Below are 16522 nucleotides of genomic sequence, written 5' to 3'. Positions count from 1 at the left end.
CTGATTGGTGTACATGAAAGTGACAGGGAGAACGGAACCAAGTTGGAAAACACTCTGCAAGATATTATCCAGGAGAACGTCCCCAATCTAGCAAGGCAGGCCAACATTCAGATTCAGGAAATACAGAGAACGCCACAAAGATACTCCTCGAGAAGAGCAACTCCAAGACACATAATTGTCAGATTCACCAAAGTTGAAATGAAGGAAAAAATGTTAAGGGCGGCCAGAGAGAAAGGTCGGGTTACTCACAAAGGGAAGCCCATCAGACTAACAGCTGACCTCTCGGCAGAAACTCTACAAGCCAGAAGAGAGTGGGGGCCAATATTCAACACTCATAAAGAAAAGAATTTTCAACCCAGAATTTCATATCCAGCCAAACTAAGCTTCATAAGTGAAGGAGAAATAAAATACTTTACAGACAAGCAAATGCTGAGTGATTTTATCACCACCAGGCCTGCCCTAAAAGAGCTCCTGAAGGAAGCACTAAACATAGAAAGGAACAACCAGTACCAGGCACTGCAAAAACATGCCAAATTGTAAAGACCATCGAGGCTAGGAAGAAACTGCATCAACTAACAAGCAAAATAACCAGATAACATCAGCATGACAGGATCAAATTCACACATAACAATGTTAACTTTAAATGTAAATGGGGTAAATGCTCCAATTAAAAGACACAGACTGGCAAATTGGATAAGGAGTCAAGACCTATCAGTGTGCTGTATTCAGGAAATCCATCTCATGTGCAGAGACACACATAGACTCAAAATAAAGGGATGGAGGAAGATCTACCAAGCAAATGGAAAACAAAAAAAAGGCAGGGGTTGCAATCCTAGTCTCTGATAAAATAGACTTTAAACCAACAAAGATCAAAAGAGACAAAGAAGGCCATTACATAATGGTAAAGGGATCAATTCAACAAGAAGAGCTAACTATCCTAAATATATATGCACCTAATACAGGAGCACCCAGATTCATAAAGCAAGTCCTGAGTGACCTACAAAGAGACTTAGACTCCCACACAATAATAATAGAGATTTTAACACCCTATTGTCAACATTAGACAGATCAATGAGACAGAAAGTTAACAAGGATACCCAGGAATTGAACTCAGCTCTGCACCAAGCAGACCTAATAGACATCTACAGAACTTTCCACCATAAATCAACAGAATATACATTTTTTTCAGCACCACACCACACCTATTCCAAAATTGATCACATAGTTGGAAGTAAAGCTCTCCTCAGCAAATGTAAAAGAACAGAAATTATAACAAACTGTCTCTCAGACCACAGTGAAATCAAACTAGAACTCAGGATTAAGAAACTCACTCAAAACTGCTCAACTACATGGAAACTGAACAACCTGCTCCTGAATGACTATTGGGTACATAACGAAATGAAGGCAGAAATAAAGATGTTCTTTGAAACCAATGAGAACAAAGACACAACATACCAGAATCTCTGGGACACATTCAAAGCAGTGTGTAGAGGGAAATTTATAGCACTAAATGCCCACAAGAGAAAGCAGGAAAGATCCAAAATTGACACCCTATATCACAATTAAAAGAACTAGAAAAGCAAGAGCAAACACATTCAAAAGCTAGCAGAAGGCTAGAAATAACTAAAATCAGAGCAGAACTGAAGGAAATAGAGACACAAAAAACTCTTCAAAAAATTAACGAATCCAGGAGCTGGTTTTTTGAAAAGATCGACAAAATTCATAGACCGCTAGCAAGACTAATAAACAAGAAAAGAGAGAAGAATCAAATAGATGCAATAAAAAATGATAAAGGGGATATCACCACTGATCCCACAGAAATACAATCTACCATCAGAGAATACTACAAACACCTCTATGCAAATAAACTAGAAAACCTAGAAGAAATGGATAAATTCCTTGACAAATACACCCTCCCAAGACTAAACCAGGAAGAAGTCGAATCTCTGAATAGACCAATAACAGGCTCTGAAATTGTGGCAATAATCAATAGCTTACCAACCAAAAAGAGTCCAGGACCTGATGGATTCACAGCCGAATTCTACCAGAGGTACAAGGAGGAACTGGTACCATTCCTTCTGAAACTATTCCAATCAATAGAAAAAGAGGGAATCCTCCCTAACACATTTTATGAGGCCAGCATCATTCTGATACCAAAGCCTGGCCGAGACACAACCAAAAAAAGAATTTCAGACCAATAACCTTGATGAACATTGATGCAAAAATCCTCAATAAAATACTGGCAAACCGAATCCAGCAGCACATCAAAAAGCTTATCCACCATGATCAAGTGGGCTTCATCCCTGGGATGCAAGGCTGCTTCAACATACGCAAATCAATAAATGTAATCCAGCATATAAACAGAACCAAAGACAAAAACCACATGATTATCTCAATAGATGCAGAAAAGGCCTTTGACAAAATTCAACAACGCTTCATGCTAAAAACTCTCAATAAATTAGGTACTGACGGGACATATCTCAAAATAATAAGCACTATCTATGACAAACCCACAGCCAATATCATACTGAATAGGCAAAAACTGGAAGCATTCCCTTTGAAAACTGCCACAAGACAGGGATGCCCTCTCTCACCACTCCTATTCAACATAGTGTTGCAAGTTCTGGCCAAGGCAATCAGGCAGGAGAAGGAAATAAAGGGTATTCAATTAGGAAAAGAGGAAGTCAAACTGTCCCTGTTTGCAGATGACATGATTGTATATCTAGGAAACCCCATTGTCTCAGCCCAAAATCTCCTTAAGCTGATTAGCAACTTCAGCAAAGTCTCAGTATACAAAATCAATGTACAAAAATCACAAGCATTCTTGTACACCAATCACGGACAAACAGAGAGCCAAATCATGAGTGAACTCCCATTCACAATTCCTTCAAAGAGAATAAAATACCTAGGAATCCAACTTACAAGGGACATGAAGGACCTCTTCAAGGAGAACTACAAACCACTGCTCAATGAAATAAAAGAGGATACAGACAAATGGAAGAACATTCCATGCTCATGGGTTGGAAGAATCAATATCGTGAAAATGGCCATACTGCCCAAGGTAATTTATAGATTCAATGCCATCCCCATCAAGCTACCAATGACTTTCTTCACAGAATTGGAAAAAACTACTTTAAAGTTCATATGGAACCAAAAAAGAGCCCGCATCGCCAAGTCAATCCTAAGCCAAAAGAACAAAGCTGGAAGCATCATGCTACCTGACTTCAAACTATACTACAAGGCTACAGTAACCAAAACAGCATGGTACTGGTACCACAACAGAGACATAGATCAATGGAACAGAACAGAGCCCTCAGAAATAATGCCACATATCTACTACTATCTGATCTTTGACAAACCTGACAAAAACAAGAAATGGGAAAAGGATTCCCATTTAATAAATGGTGCTGGGAGAACTGGCTAGCCATATGTAGAAAGCTGAAACTGGATCCCTTCCTTACACCTTATACAAAAATTAATTCAAGATGGATTAAAGACTGAAATGTCTGACCTAAAACCATAAAAACCCTAGAAGAAACCCTAGGCAATACCATTCAAGACATAGGCGTGGGCAAGGGCTTCATGTCTAACACACCAAAAGCAATGGCAACAAAAGCCAAAATTGACAAATGGGATCTAATTAAACTAAAGAGCTTCTGCACAGCAAAAGAAACTACCATCAGAGTGAACAGGCAACCTACAGAATGGGAGAAAATTTTCGCAACCTACTCATCTGACAAAGGGCTAATATCCAGAATCTACAATGAACTCAAACAAATTTACAGGAAAAAAACAAACAACCCCATCAAAAAGTGGGCAAAGGACATGAACAGACACTTCTCAAAAGAAGACATTGATGCAGCCAAAAAACACATGAAAAAATGCTCATCATCACTGGCCATCAGAGAAATGCAAATCAAAACCACAATGAGATACCATCTCACACCAGTTAGAATGGCCATCATTAAAAAGTCAGGAAACAACAGGTGCTGGAGAGGATGTGGAGAAATAGGAACACTTTTACACTGTTGGTGGGACTGTAAACTAGTTCAACCATGTGGAAGTCAGTGTGGCGATTCCTCAGGGATCTAGAACTAGAAATACCATTTGACCCAGCCATCCCATTACTGGGTATATACCCAAACGACTATAAATCATGCTGCTATAAAGTCACATGCACACGTATGTTTATTGCGGCACTATTCACAATAGCAAAGACTTGGAACCAACCAAATGTCCAACAACGATAGACCGGATTAAGAAAATGTGGCACATATACACCATGGAATACTATGCAGCCATAAAAAACGATGAGTTCATGTCCTTTGTTGGGACATGGATGAAACTGGAAAACATCATTCTCAGTAAACTATCTCAAGGACAAAAAACCAAACACTGCATGTTCTCACTCATAGGTGGGAATTGAACAATGAGAACACATGGACACAGGAAGGGGAACATCACACTCCGGGGACTGTTGTGGGGTGGGGGGAGGGGGGAGGGACAGCATTAGGAGATATACCTAATGCTAAATGACGAGTTAATGGGTGCAGCACACCAACATGGCACACGCATACATATGTAACAAACCTGCACATTGTGCACATGTACCCTAAAACTTAAAGTATAATAATAATAATAATAAAAAAGAAGAATTAGTGTGTTTATGTTTGCTTATACATATAATAAAATATATTTATATAATATTCCACATTTTATGCTACATAAAACATTCTGCTTATATATATAATAAAATATATATAAACAATATTCCACATTTTATACTCTATAAAACATTCCACATTTTATATATATGAAAATATTCCCCATTATCCTGGTAATGTTAATAACAATGTTAAGGGCTATTGAGATGTAATAAAAAGATATTACCTTTTCCAAATACACTCTCACAACGTGCATCGAGATCATGGCAGTCTCCGTCATAACAAATAAACTTATTATTTTTGCATGAAAGTCCATTGATTAAAGTTATGTCAGGACCACATTCTGGTGAGCTTCCATTACAATTTTCAGCGATGTCACATTCAGGATGTGCTTTCGGCCTACATTCAACGCCTGATTGTAAAATCTAAGAGAAATTAGAATATAAAAAATAAAGCATTACAAATAGGGTTACTGTGTTTATTAATATTTACTTCAAAATTGTGTTAATCATTTTCACTTTAGTCTATCCATTAATGTATATTAATACTTTTTTGTACAAATTACTATGCTAATAATAGAAAAATAAAAATGGCATGTTATTGACTAAAATAGGAGATAAGACATATGTACAAGAAAATGCAAAACAAAAATCTGATGTGATGAAAGTCAAAGTTTTATTTGTAGCCTCAATGTAAGAGAAGAATGTTCACTTTAAGCTTAGGAAATTTCTTTCTTTCGGGTGAAAATAATGTAATTTAGTCCATTTCTAAATGAAATATACTTTTTCAAGCCATGGTTTGTAAGTGTGGAATACTTTAAAATTCTATGACAAATGTGAAGCATAAATAACTGCAGAGGGAAACAGAAGTGTTATTTAAAACGCAGTTCAACTATGAGAGTCTTTGGAGAGGAAGGAACCCAACTGTAATCTTTCTCTCAAATCATGGAAATATGTAGACTCTTTCATACATAGAACTGTGGAAATTTACAAAAAGAATCTCAAATAAAACATCTATCTCATAATTCTTAATTGATGACTTCCAGCTGACACTAAAAAGATTACAGAAGAAAGAATGCAATCAGATAATAACATCCTAAGGAAAGAATACATAAAACTGCATCAGTCCAGGACAGTCATGAAGGTAGACTGCATTACAGATAATTCAACAGAGGTATTCTCATATGAGAAACTTGTTAATAATATTTTAGAAGAGCTGAAAAGAAAAACAGAAAACAGGAGTCAATGTCTTCACTGTATAAACTAAAACATAATCTTTAAGTCAAATGATCTTTGAATAATAAGTTCAAAGTTTAAATGTTATGCTACATGTACCATGTGGAAAATGTTACTTCTAGTGAGTTTCATTCCTTATACATTAAGGAAATCTGCTATATCTTTCAATTACATATAAATAGATACTTATTCACAACCCATAAAAACATTTTTATTTACAATAATATAAATATTGTATCATGCAAATAAATAATTGTTCCATTCAATGGAGGTCTTCTGTATTGAAGAATCCTATAATATCTCTAAATCAAGGCTTAAAAAAACAGCATCAACTTAGTGAAAATATTGGCATATAGAATACCTAAGAAAAGTTAATAAAAATCAGAAATCTGATTCTGAATTTATTATCTTTCTCTTTATCTGAAAAGTAACTTAATTGATGTAATTACAGCTGTAGGTCTAAGTGTTGTAAAGTACCCTGCATATGATTTGTTATATATTTGAAAGATGTTCATAAGCTTAAATCTTACTTGACAGTCTTTGCAGCACAGTCCTTTGTAACATTTTGCTCCATCTTTCAGTACACAAGTTCGAAAATCACAACAGCTTGCAGGTCCACATTGCTATGAATTAGTGAAATGTACAAGTAAAAATACATCATGACAATAGTAAAATCTTTACTAGGAGTTATATTTTGATGGGCTTACTGTTTGAATTTGGAAAGGATATGAATGCTGCTGATAGTTACAGGTTTTAACATCTCAAAACATTTAAAACACTAATGTAGGACTTTTACTACCAGTCACAAGAGAGTAACTAGTAACCTACTTACCTTCCTCTGGACTATATTCTCTACTTAAAAGACATGGAGAATGTCAGAATGGATAAAAAGCAAGACCTCACTATATGCTGCCTATAAAAATACATCATGTATGAAGACACATAGACTGAAAATAAAGGCATGGAAAAATATATTACATGCACATGGAAACACAAAAGAGCAGGAATAGCTATATTTATATTAGATAAAATAGACTTCAAGTCAAAGACTGTAAAAAGAAACAAAGGTGGTCCCCATATAATACTAAAGTAGTCCATTTAGCAAGAGAATATAATAATTCTAAATATAGTGCACCCAACACTGGTGAACCCAAATATATAAAGTAAACATTAATAGACCTAAAGAGAAAGAAAGAATAAATTACAATAATACTTGGACAATTCAACACCTCACTCAGTAATGGAAAGATACCCAGACAAAAAAAAAAAAAAAAAAAATCAAGAGACATCAGAGTTAAACCACACTCTAGACCAAATGGACCTAACACAACATTTCATCAAACAGCTAAAGAAAACATATTATTTTCATTAGCAAGTGAAACATTCTTCAGAATAGACCATATGCTAAGCTAAAAAACAGATCTCAACAAATTCAAAAAACAATTAAAATCATATGAAGTATCTTTTCTGACCATAAGCAAATAAAACTAGAAATCAATAACAAGAACTTAGAAAACTACACAAACACACAGAAATTAAATAACATGCTCCTGAATGATCAAGTCAATGAAGAAATAAAGAATAAAAATAAAAAATTGTTTGAAACAAATGAAATAGAAACACAGCATAACAAAACCTATGAGATACAGCAAAAGCAATACTAAGATGGTAGTTTATAAGAATAAATGCCTACATCAGAAAAGGAGAAAATTTTCAAATTAGCAACCTAATGATGCACCTCAAGGAACTAGAAAGGCAAGAAGAAATCAAACCTAAAATTAGTGGAACAAAAGAAATAATATAGATCCGAGCAGAAATAAGTAAAAGAGACTCTAAATGCAAGTTGAATAAAAAAACAAAACCCATCCATCTGCTGTCTTCAAGAGATCCATCTTACATGTAACAAAGCCAGTAGGCTAATAGTAAAGAGTTGGAGAAAGATCTATCATGCAAATGGAAAACAAAAAAGAGCAGAAGTCAATATTTTTATAGTAGAAAACACAAACTTTGGACCAAAAACAGTAATAAAAGATAAATCATGACATCACATAATGATAAACAGTTCAATTCAACAAGAAGACTTAATGGTACCAAATATATATGCACTCAACACTGTAGAACCCAGATTCTAACTACTTCTAAACCTACAAAAACACTTAGTCACACAATAATAGTGGAGAACTTTAATACCCCACTGACAGTGTTAGACAGACCACAAGACAGAAAACGAAAAAAGAAATTCTGAATGCAATTCAACACTTGACCAACTGGACCTAATACACACTTACAAAGTACTCCACATGTCAACAACAGAATATACATTTTTCTTATCCATGCACAGAACATACTCTAAGATCAACCACACGCTCAACCATAAACCGTCTAAATAAATTTTTTTAAATTGAAATTATACCAACCATATACTCAAGCCACAGTGAAATAAAAATAGAAATCAATACCAAGAAGATTTCTCAAAAACCACACAATTACATGGAAATTAAACAACTTGCTCTTGAATGACTTCATGTTGCTGAAAGAGGCACCAAAAAGGGTGGGAAAGAACGCCTTGAATTGCCAACAGCAACCATCCCTTATCTCCCAGCAGCAGCTTCATGGTGTGGAGAATCTGTGTAATTCAGGGAGGAGAGCACAGTGACTATGAGGCTTTGCATTGAATTCAATGTTGCCCTGACACAGTGTAAAGCAGAATCAGGCTATACTCAGCTGACGCCCATCCATAGAGGGGGCTTATAAAACAGCCCTAGCCAGAGGGGAATCATCCATCTGATCAGTCAGAGCTTGAGTTCCAGCAAGCCTCACCACCATGGGCTGGAGTACTCTGGGGCCCTAAGTGAACTTGAGGGGCAATCTATGACACAAGGACTGCAATGACTAGACAAGTCCTAGTGGTGAGCTGGGCTGCTCACCTAGATGTGAGCCAGACTGCAGGGGCAAGTGACCTGTAGAGACGCCAGCCAGGGAAGCTAAGAGAATGTTTGTGCCATCCTTCCCCCAGCCTCAGGTAGCAGAGTGCACAGATCCAAAAAGACCCCGCCCTTCTGGTTGAGAGAAAAGGGAAGAGTAAAGAAGGCTTTGTCTTGCATCCTGGATACCAGATCAGCCACAATAAGATAGGGCACTGATCAGGGTGGTGAAGTCCCCATTCCAGGTCCTAGTTCCTAGACATTTCTAAACACACCCTCACCAGAAGTGAACCTCCTGCCTTGAATGGAAGGACCCAGTCCAGGAAGGATCAATCACCTACCCACGAAACAGCCCTTGGGCCCTAAAGAATGAACAGTGATATCCAGGTAGTATGCTGTAGGCCTTGAGTAAAACTTAGTCATGCTGACTTCAGGTACACGCTCTACCACAGTGGGCTCTTGGGTTCCCTGATTCCAGGCCTTTTCTCTTAGATAGCACTTCTGGACCTGTCGTGGGACAGAGGGGAGCCCACTGCCCTGAAGAGTGAGTCCCAGGCCTTGCACACCCACAACAAGCTGACTAAGGAGTTACTGGGCCTAAACTCAATATCAGTAGTGGCCTGGCATTACTCCCTGTGGGCCTGTGGTGGTAGAGGCCATAGGGTGAGGCTCCTCAGCCTATGGGAAAAAAAGTAAGAGTAGGAAGGACTGTGTCAAATGGTTGGAATGCCAGATCAACCACAGTAGAACAGAACACCAAGTATATTTCTAAGGTTTCTGACTCCAGTCCCTGGCTCCAGGATGGCATCTCTGCACCTGCCCAGGGGCTGTGAGAACTTGCTCCCTAAAGGGGAGGACACAAGCCTGGTTGGCTTTGCCACCTGCTGATCATGGAGCTCCAGGGCCTTGAGTGAACATAGGCAGTAGTCAGGTAGTGGTTTCAGCAAGCCTTGCGTGAGACCCAGTGCCATGCTGACTTCAGGTCTGATCCAGCACAATCTAAGTGGTGGTGGCCACAGGAATGTGTCTCTCCAACCCCAGCTCCAGACAGTCAGCACAGAAAGAAAGAGAAATTCCATTTGTTTGAGAGAAAGTAAGGAAAGAAAACAAGTGTCTCTGCCTGGTAATCCAGAGACTTCTTCTGGATATTATCCAAGACCACCAAGACAGTACCTCTAAGAGTCTGCAAAAAACCATACCATTACTGAGGTTGGGGTGACCCCTAATGCAAATATGGCTTAAATCACAACACCTAAGTCCTTTCAGATACTCTGGAAAACCTTCCCAAGGAGGATGGCTACAAATAAGCCTAGATGGCAAAGACTATAATAAACACCTAACTCTTCAATGCCCAGAAACCAAAGAATATCCACAAGCATCAAGACCATCCAAGAAAATCTGACTTCACCAAATGAACTAAATAAAACATCAAGGACCAATCCTGGAGAAACAGAGTTATGTGACCTTTCAGACAGAGAATTCAACATAGCTATTTTGAGGAAACTCAAAGACATTCAAAATAACACAGAGAAGGAATTCAAAATTTTATCGGATAAATTTTAAAAGTAAATTGAAATTATTTAAAAAATCAAGCAGAAATTCTGCAGTTGAAAGATGTAATTGACATACTGAAGAATGCATCAGAGTCTCTTAATAGCAGAATTGACCAAGCAGAAGAAAGAATTAGTGAGCTTGAAGAAAGGCTATTTGAAAATCCACAGAGGAGACAAATAAAAAAAGAATAAAAAAGAATGAAGCATATCTACAAGATCTACAAAATAGCCTCAAAGGGACCAATCTAGGAGTTATTGGCCTTAAAGAGGAGGTAGATAAAGAGATGGGGGTAGAAAGCTTTTTTCAAAAATATAATAACAGAACTACCCAAACCTAGAGAAAGATATCAATATCCAAGTACAAGAAGGTTATAGAACACCAAGCAGATTTAACCCAAAGAAAACTACCTCAAAGCATTTAATAATCAAACTCCTAAAGGTCTAAGATAAAGGATCCTAAAAGCAGCAAGAGAAAAGGAACAAATAATATACAATGGAGATTTAATATGTCTGGCAGCAGACTTTTCAGCAGAAACCTTACAGGTCAGGAGAGAGTGGCAAGACATATTTAAAAGTTCTGGAAAAAAAAAAACTTTTGCCTTAAGATAGCATATCTGGTAAAAAAAAAAAATATATATATATATATATATATATATATATATATATATATATATATTCTTTAAACATAATGGAGAAATAAAGGCTTTCCCAGAGAAACAAAAGCTGAGAGATTTCATCAACACCAGACCTGTCCTGCAAGAAATGCACAAGGGAATTATTTAATCAGAAAGAAAAGGACGTTAATGAGTGATAATAAATCATCTGAAGGTACAAAACTCACTGGTAAGAGTACCTATAAAGAAAAACACAGAATATTATAACACTTTAACTGGGGTGCATAAAACTACTCTTATTCTAAGCAGAAAGACTAGATGATGAACCAATCAAAATAATAACTACAACTTTTCAAGACATAGTCAGTACAATATATATAAATAGAAAAAACAAAAAGTTGAAAAGCAGGGGGAGGAAGTAAAAGCAGAGTTTTTATTAGCCTTCTTTTTGCTTGTTTGTTTGTGCACAGTGTTAAATTGTTATCAGCTTAAAATAATGGGCTATAAGATAGTATTTGCTAGTCTCATGATAACCTCAAATCTAAAAACATATAACAGATACACAGAAGATAAAAAGCAAGAAATTAAATCACATCACCAGAGGAAAATCACCTTTACTAAAACGAAGATGAAGGAAAGAGGAAGATGAAGGAAACAGAAAGGGAAGGGAAGGGAAGGAAAGAGGAGAAAGGAGAAAGGAAAGGAAGAAGAAAGACAAATAACAAAAGGGCAGGAGAAAGTTCTTATTTATCAATAATAACATGGAATGTAAATCAACTAAATGCTCCAATCAAAAATCAAAGAGTGGCTGAATGAATTTTAAAAACAAAATAAATTAATGATCTGTTGCCTACAATAAATACACTTCACCTATAAAGGCATACACAGACTGAAAATAAACGGATGGAAAGGGATCCTTTGCCAATGGAAACTAAACAAAGAGCAGGAGTAGCTAGACTCATATCAGACAAAACACATTTCAAGACAAAAACTACAAGAGACAAAGAAGGTCATTATATAATAATAAAAGGGTCATTTCAGCAAGAGTATATAACAATTGTAAATACATATGCACCCAACACTGGAGCACCCAGATATATAAAGCAAATATTATTAGAACTAAAGACAGAGCTAGACCCCAATACAATAACAGCTGGAGACTTTGACACCCCACTTTTAGCACTCAGTAGACCTTCCAGACAGAAAATCAATAAAATCAATAAAGAAACATCAAACTTAATCTGCACTATAGATCAAATGGATCTAATAGATATTTATAGAACATTTCATCCAACAGCTGAAGAATACACATTCTTTTCTTCAGAACATGAATCATTCTCAAGTATAGACAGACCATATGTTAGGTCACAAAATAAGTCTTCAAGATTCAAAAAAATTAAATAATATCAAGCATCTTCTCTGACCACAATGGAATAAAACAAGAAACCAATAACAAGAGGAATTTTGGAAACTATTACAAATACATGGAAATTAAACTATATGCTCCTGAATTAACAGTGGGTCAATGAGGAGATTAAGAAGGAAATTTAAAAATTTCTTGAAACAAATGATAATGGAAATACAACATACCAAAACCTATGGGATAGAGCAAAACAGTACTAAAAGGTATGTTTATAGCTCTATGCACTTATATCAAAAAAGAAGAAAAACATTTCTATATGGTAACAGTGAACAATCTGAAAATCAAGAAAGTAATCCCATTTACAATAACTATAAACGAAATAAAATGTCTAGGAATTAGTTTAATCAAATAAGTGAAAGATCTCTACAATGAAAACTATAAAACGTTGATGCAAGAAATTGAGAATGCCAAAAATGAAAAAATATTCCATGTTCATGGGTTAGAAGAACCAATATTGTTGAAATAGCCACACTACCCAAAGCAATCTACAAATTCAATGCAATCTCTATCAAAATACCAGTGACATTCCTCATAAAAATAGAAAAAAAAAATCCTAAAATTTATATGGAACCACAAAAGACCCAGAATAGCTAAAGCTATCCTGAGCAAAAAGAACAAAACTGGAGGAATCACATTACTTGATTTCAAATTATACTACAGAGGTATACTAATCAAAATGATATGGTACAGAAACATAGACCAGTGGAACAGAATAGAGAACCCAGAAATAAATCCATTAATCTACAGTGAACTCATTTTTGACAAAGGTGCCCAGAACATACACTTGGGAAAGAACAGTCTCTTCAATAAGTGATGCTGAGAAAACTGGATATCCATATGCATGACAATGAAACTAGACTCCTCTTTCTCACCATATACAAAAATCAAATGAAAATGTATTAAAGACTTAAATCTAAGACCTCAAACTATGAAACTACTACAAGAAAACATTAGAGAAATTCTCCAGGACATGGGACTGGACAAAGATTTCTTGAGTAATACCCCACAAGCACACAAAACCAAACGAAACATGAATAAATGGGATCACATCAAGTTAAAAGGCTTCTGCATAGCAAAGAAAGCAATCAACAAAGTGAAGACACAACCCACAGAATGGGAGGAAATATCTGCAAACTACCAATCTGACAAGGGATTAATATCCAGAACACATAAGGAGCTCAAACAACTCTATAGGAAAAAATCTAATAATCTGATTTAAATGTGGGCAAAAGATCTGAATAGACATTTGTCAAAAGAAGACACACAAATGGCAAGCAAGTATATGAAAAGGGGTTCAACATCAATGAGTATCAGAGAATTGCAAATCAAAACTACAATGAGATATCATCTTACCTGATTTAAAATGGCTTTGATTCAAAAGTCAGGCAATAACAAATGCTAGTGAAGATGTGGAGAAAAGGGAATCCTTGCACACTGTTGGTGGGAGTGTAAATTAGTACAATCACTATGTAGAACAGTTTGGAGGTTCCTCAGAAAACTAAAAACAGAGCTACCATGTGATCTGGCAATTCCACTCCTAGGTATGTACCCAAAAGAAAGGAAATCATTACGTCGAAGAGATATCTGCATACCCATGTCTACTGCAGCACTATTCTCAATAGCCAAGATTTGGAAGCAGTCTAACTGTCCATCTACAGATGAATGGATAAAGAAAAAGTGGTACATATACACAATGGAGTACTATTCACCCATAAAAAAGAATGAGATTCAATCATTCGCAACATGGATGGAACTAGAGGTCATTATATTAAGTGAAATAAGCCAGGCAGAGAAAGACAAACACTGCATGTTCCCACTTATTTGTGGGAGCTAAAAATTAAAACAATTGAACTCATGGAGATAGACAGTAAAAGGATGGTTACCAGAGGCTGGGAAGGGTAGTTGGGCAGGTGCGGAGGGGGCAAGGGAGTAAGGATGGTTAATGGGTATGAAAAATTAGTTTGAAAGAATGAATAAGAGCTAGCATTTCATAGCACAACAAAGTGTCTGCAGTCAAAAATAATCTAGTTGTACATTTTTAAATGAGTAAAAGAGTATAATTGGATTGTTTGTAACACAAAAAAATAAAGTTTGAGGGAATGAATACCTCATTTACCTTCATGTGATTATTATGCATAGCATGCTTGTATCAAAATATCTCATGTAACCCATAATACCATAAATATATGGTAGATGTATGTGCAATAGATGTATGTATAAAATATACACATCTACTACCCACAAAAATTAGAAAATTTTTAAAAAGATATAATACAGACAAAAGAAAAGAAAAGTTGGTTAAGGGATCTAAAATACAGGTAAATGGAAGGGATTAGTGCTAGCACTCAATAGTACAGTAGGGAAATTGTAGTTAATTTATTGTATACTTCAAAATAGCTAGAAGGGAAGAATTATAATATTCCCAGCACAAAGAAAATATAAATATATGGGGTGGTACATATTCAAATTACCCTGATTTGATCATTATGCATTCTATACAGATACCAAAATATAACATGTACCCCCAAAATATATACAACTATTATATATCAAAAAATTGCTTAAAAAGTAAATTTCAAATGTTTTCTCCACAAAAAAATAATAAGTATGTGAGGTGATGGATTTGTTAATAACCTTGACTTAATCATTACAGAAAGTAAATGTATATCCAAACTGCACTGTATCCCAGAAATATATACAATTATTTTTTGTCCATTGAAAATAATTGTTTTTAAAAAATCGCCAGTAAAAGCATGCTCAACACCATTAGAGTAATCAAGAAAATGCAAATTTAAACCACTACAAAACCACTGGAATAGCTAAAATTTAAGAAGTGGATAATAACAAGTTCTAATGCAGATATGAAGGAACTCAAAGTTTCATATGCTGCTGACAGGAGTGTAAAAAGATACAACCATTTTGGAAAATATTTTGGCAATTTCTTATAAACATACACGTATCATATGACCTAGCAGTTGTACTTTTACAAATTAAGAATAATGGACCAATAGTTTAACAACTTAAATGTCCATTAGCAGGTGAATGGTTAAAACAGATTGCGATATATCCACACAATTAAATATTACTCAAAATTAAAAGGGAAACACTATGGTGATATGAAATAAATGGATGAATCTCAAAAACACTATATTGAAAGGTAAAAGCCAGACACAAAAAAATATGTGCTGTCTCATTTCATTTATATGACTTTCCAGACCAGGCAAAGGTAACAGAATCAGAAATTGTCTGGAGACAGGTGGAGGTAGAAATGCCTGCAAATATGAATAAGCTTTTGGGGATGATGAAAATATATATCTTAATTATACCAATAGTTATATACATTTGTTGAAACTCATCAAGCCATACACTTAAAATGGGTGCACTTTATTGTATGTGGATTATACCCCAATAAAATTGATTTTTTTAAAAAAAATCAAGAACCAGGTGTGGTAGCTCATGCCTGCAATCCCAGCACTTTGGGAGGCCAATGCAGGTGGATTACTTGAGGTCAGGAGTTTGAGACCAGCCTGACCAACATGATGAAACCCTGTCTCTACTAAAAATACAAACAACCAGGCATGATGGCGGGTGCCTGTAATCCCAGCTACTTGGGAGGCTGAGGCAGGAGAATCACTTGAACCGAGGAGGCAGAGGTTGAAGTGAGCCGAGATCGCTCCATTGCACTCCAGCCTGGGCAACAAGAGCAAAACTCCATCTCAAAAAATAAATTAATTAAAATAAAATAAAAAATAAAGAAAGATGACTTGTTCTACCAAATAGTTAAACATAATACAAAAACATAGTAATTAAAATAATGTGATATGGTACAAGTAATTCAGACCTATGGATGTAACAAACCCTAATAAATTTCTGTCTACCTTGTAACCAAGGAATTTATAACATTTGCAGTACTGCTCCAAATACTGAATTATATAAAACATTAAACCCTAGGCCTCTTGAATTCATTATATTTTCAGGGTTTCCCTATCAAGTGAATAATCAAAATATCTAGTGTTCATATTACAATATTGATACAGATTCCTGTACTACTGATTCCATTGTGAAGTAATAACCTAAAGGACACATTGGGCTGCTTAATCAATCTTCAT

General features: G+C 35.7%; 1 protein-coding gene across 4 annotated transcripts in view; it reads right to left on the bottom strand.

Moving 5' to 3' along the window:
* ADAM32 (ADAM metallopeptidase domain 32) overlaps positions 1–16522 on the bottom strand; it is a 175835-nt gene that overhangs the window by 63566 nt on the left and 95747 nt on the right. For all 4 annotated transcript variants that reach the window (XR_008660572.2, XM_055296031.2, XM_055296032.2 and 1 more), the window contains 2 exons: positions 6430–6522; positions 4891–5089 (listed from right to left, as the gene is read on the bottom strand). Coding sequence is in view for 3 of the 4 variants with exons in the window: in XM_055296031.2 (XP_055152006.2) it covers positions 4891–5089; positions 6430–6522 (292 nt within the window). In the remaining variant the exon portion in view is untranslated. The remainder of the gene's footprint in view (positions 1–4890; positions 5090–6429; positions 6523–16522) is intronic.

This window comes from Symphalangus syndactylus, chromosome 10 (genome assembly GCF_028878055.3).
Source record: "Symphalangus syndactylus isolate Jambi chromosome 10, NHGRI_mSymSyn1-v2.1_pri, whole genome shotgun sequence".
NCBI classification, from domain to species: Eukaryota; Metazoa; Chordata; class Mammalia; order Primates; family Hylobatidae; genus Symphalangus; species Symphalangus syndactylus.
Note: the sequence above shows the minus strand (reverse complement) of the source record. Positions and strands in the feature narration are given on the sequence as shown.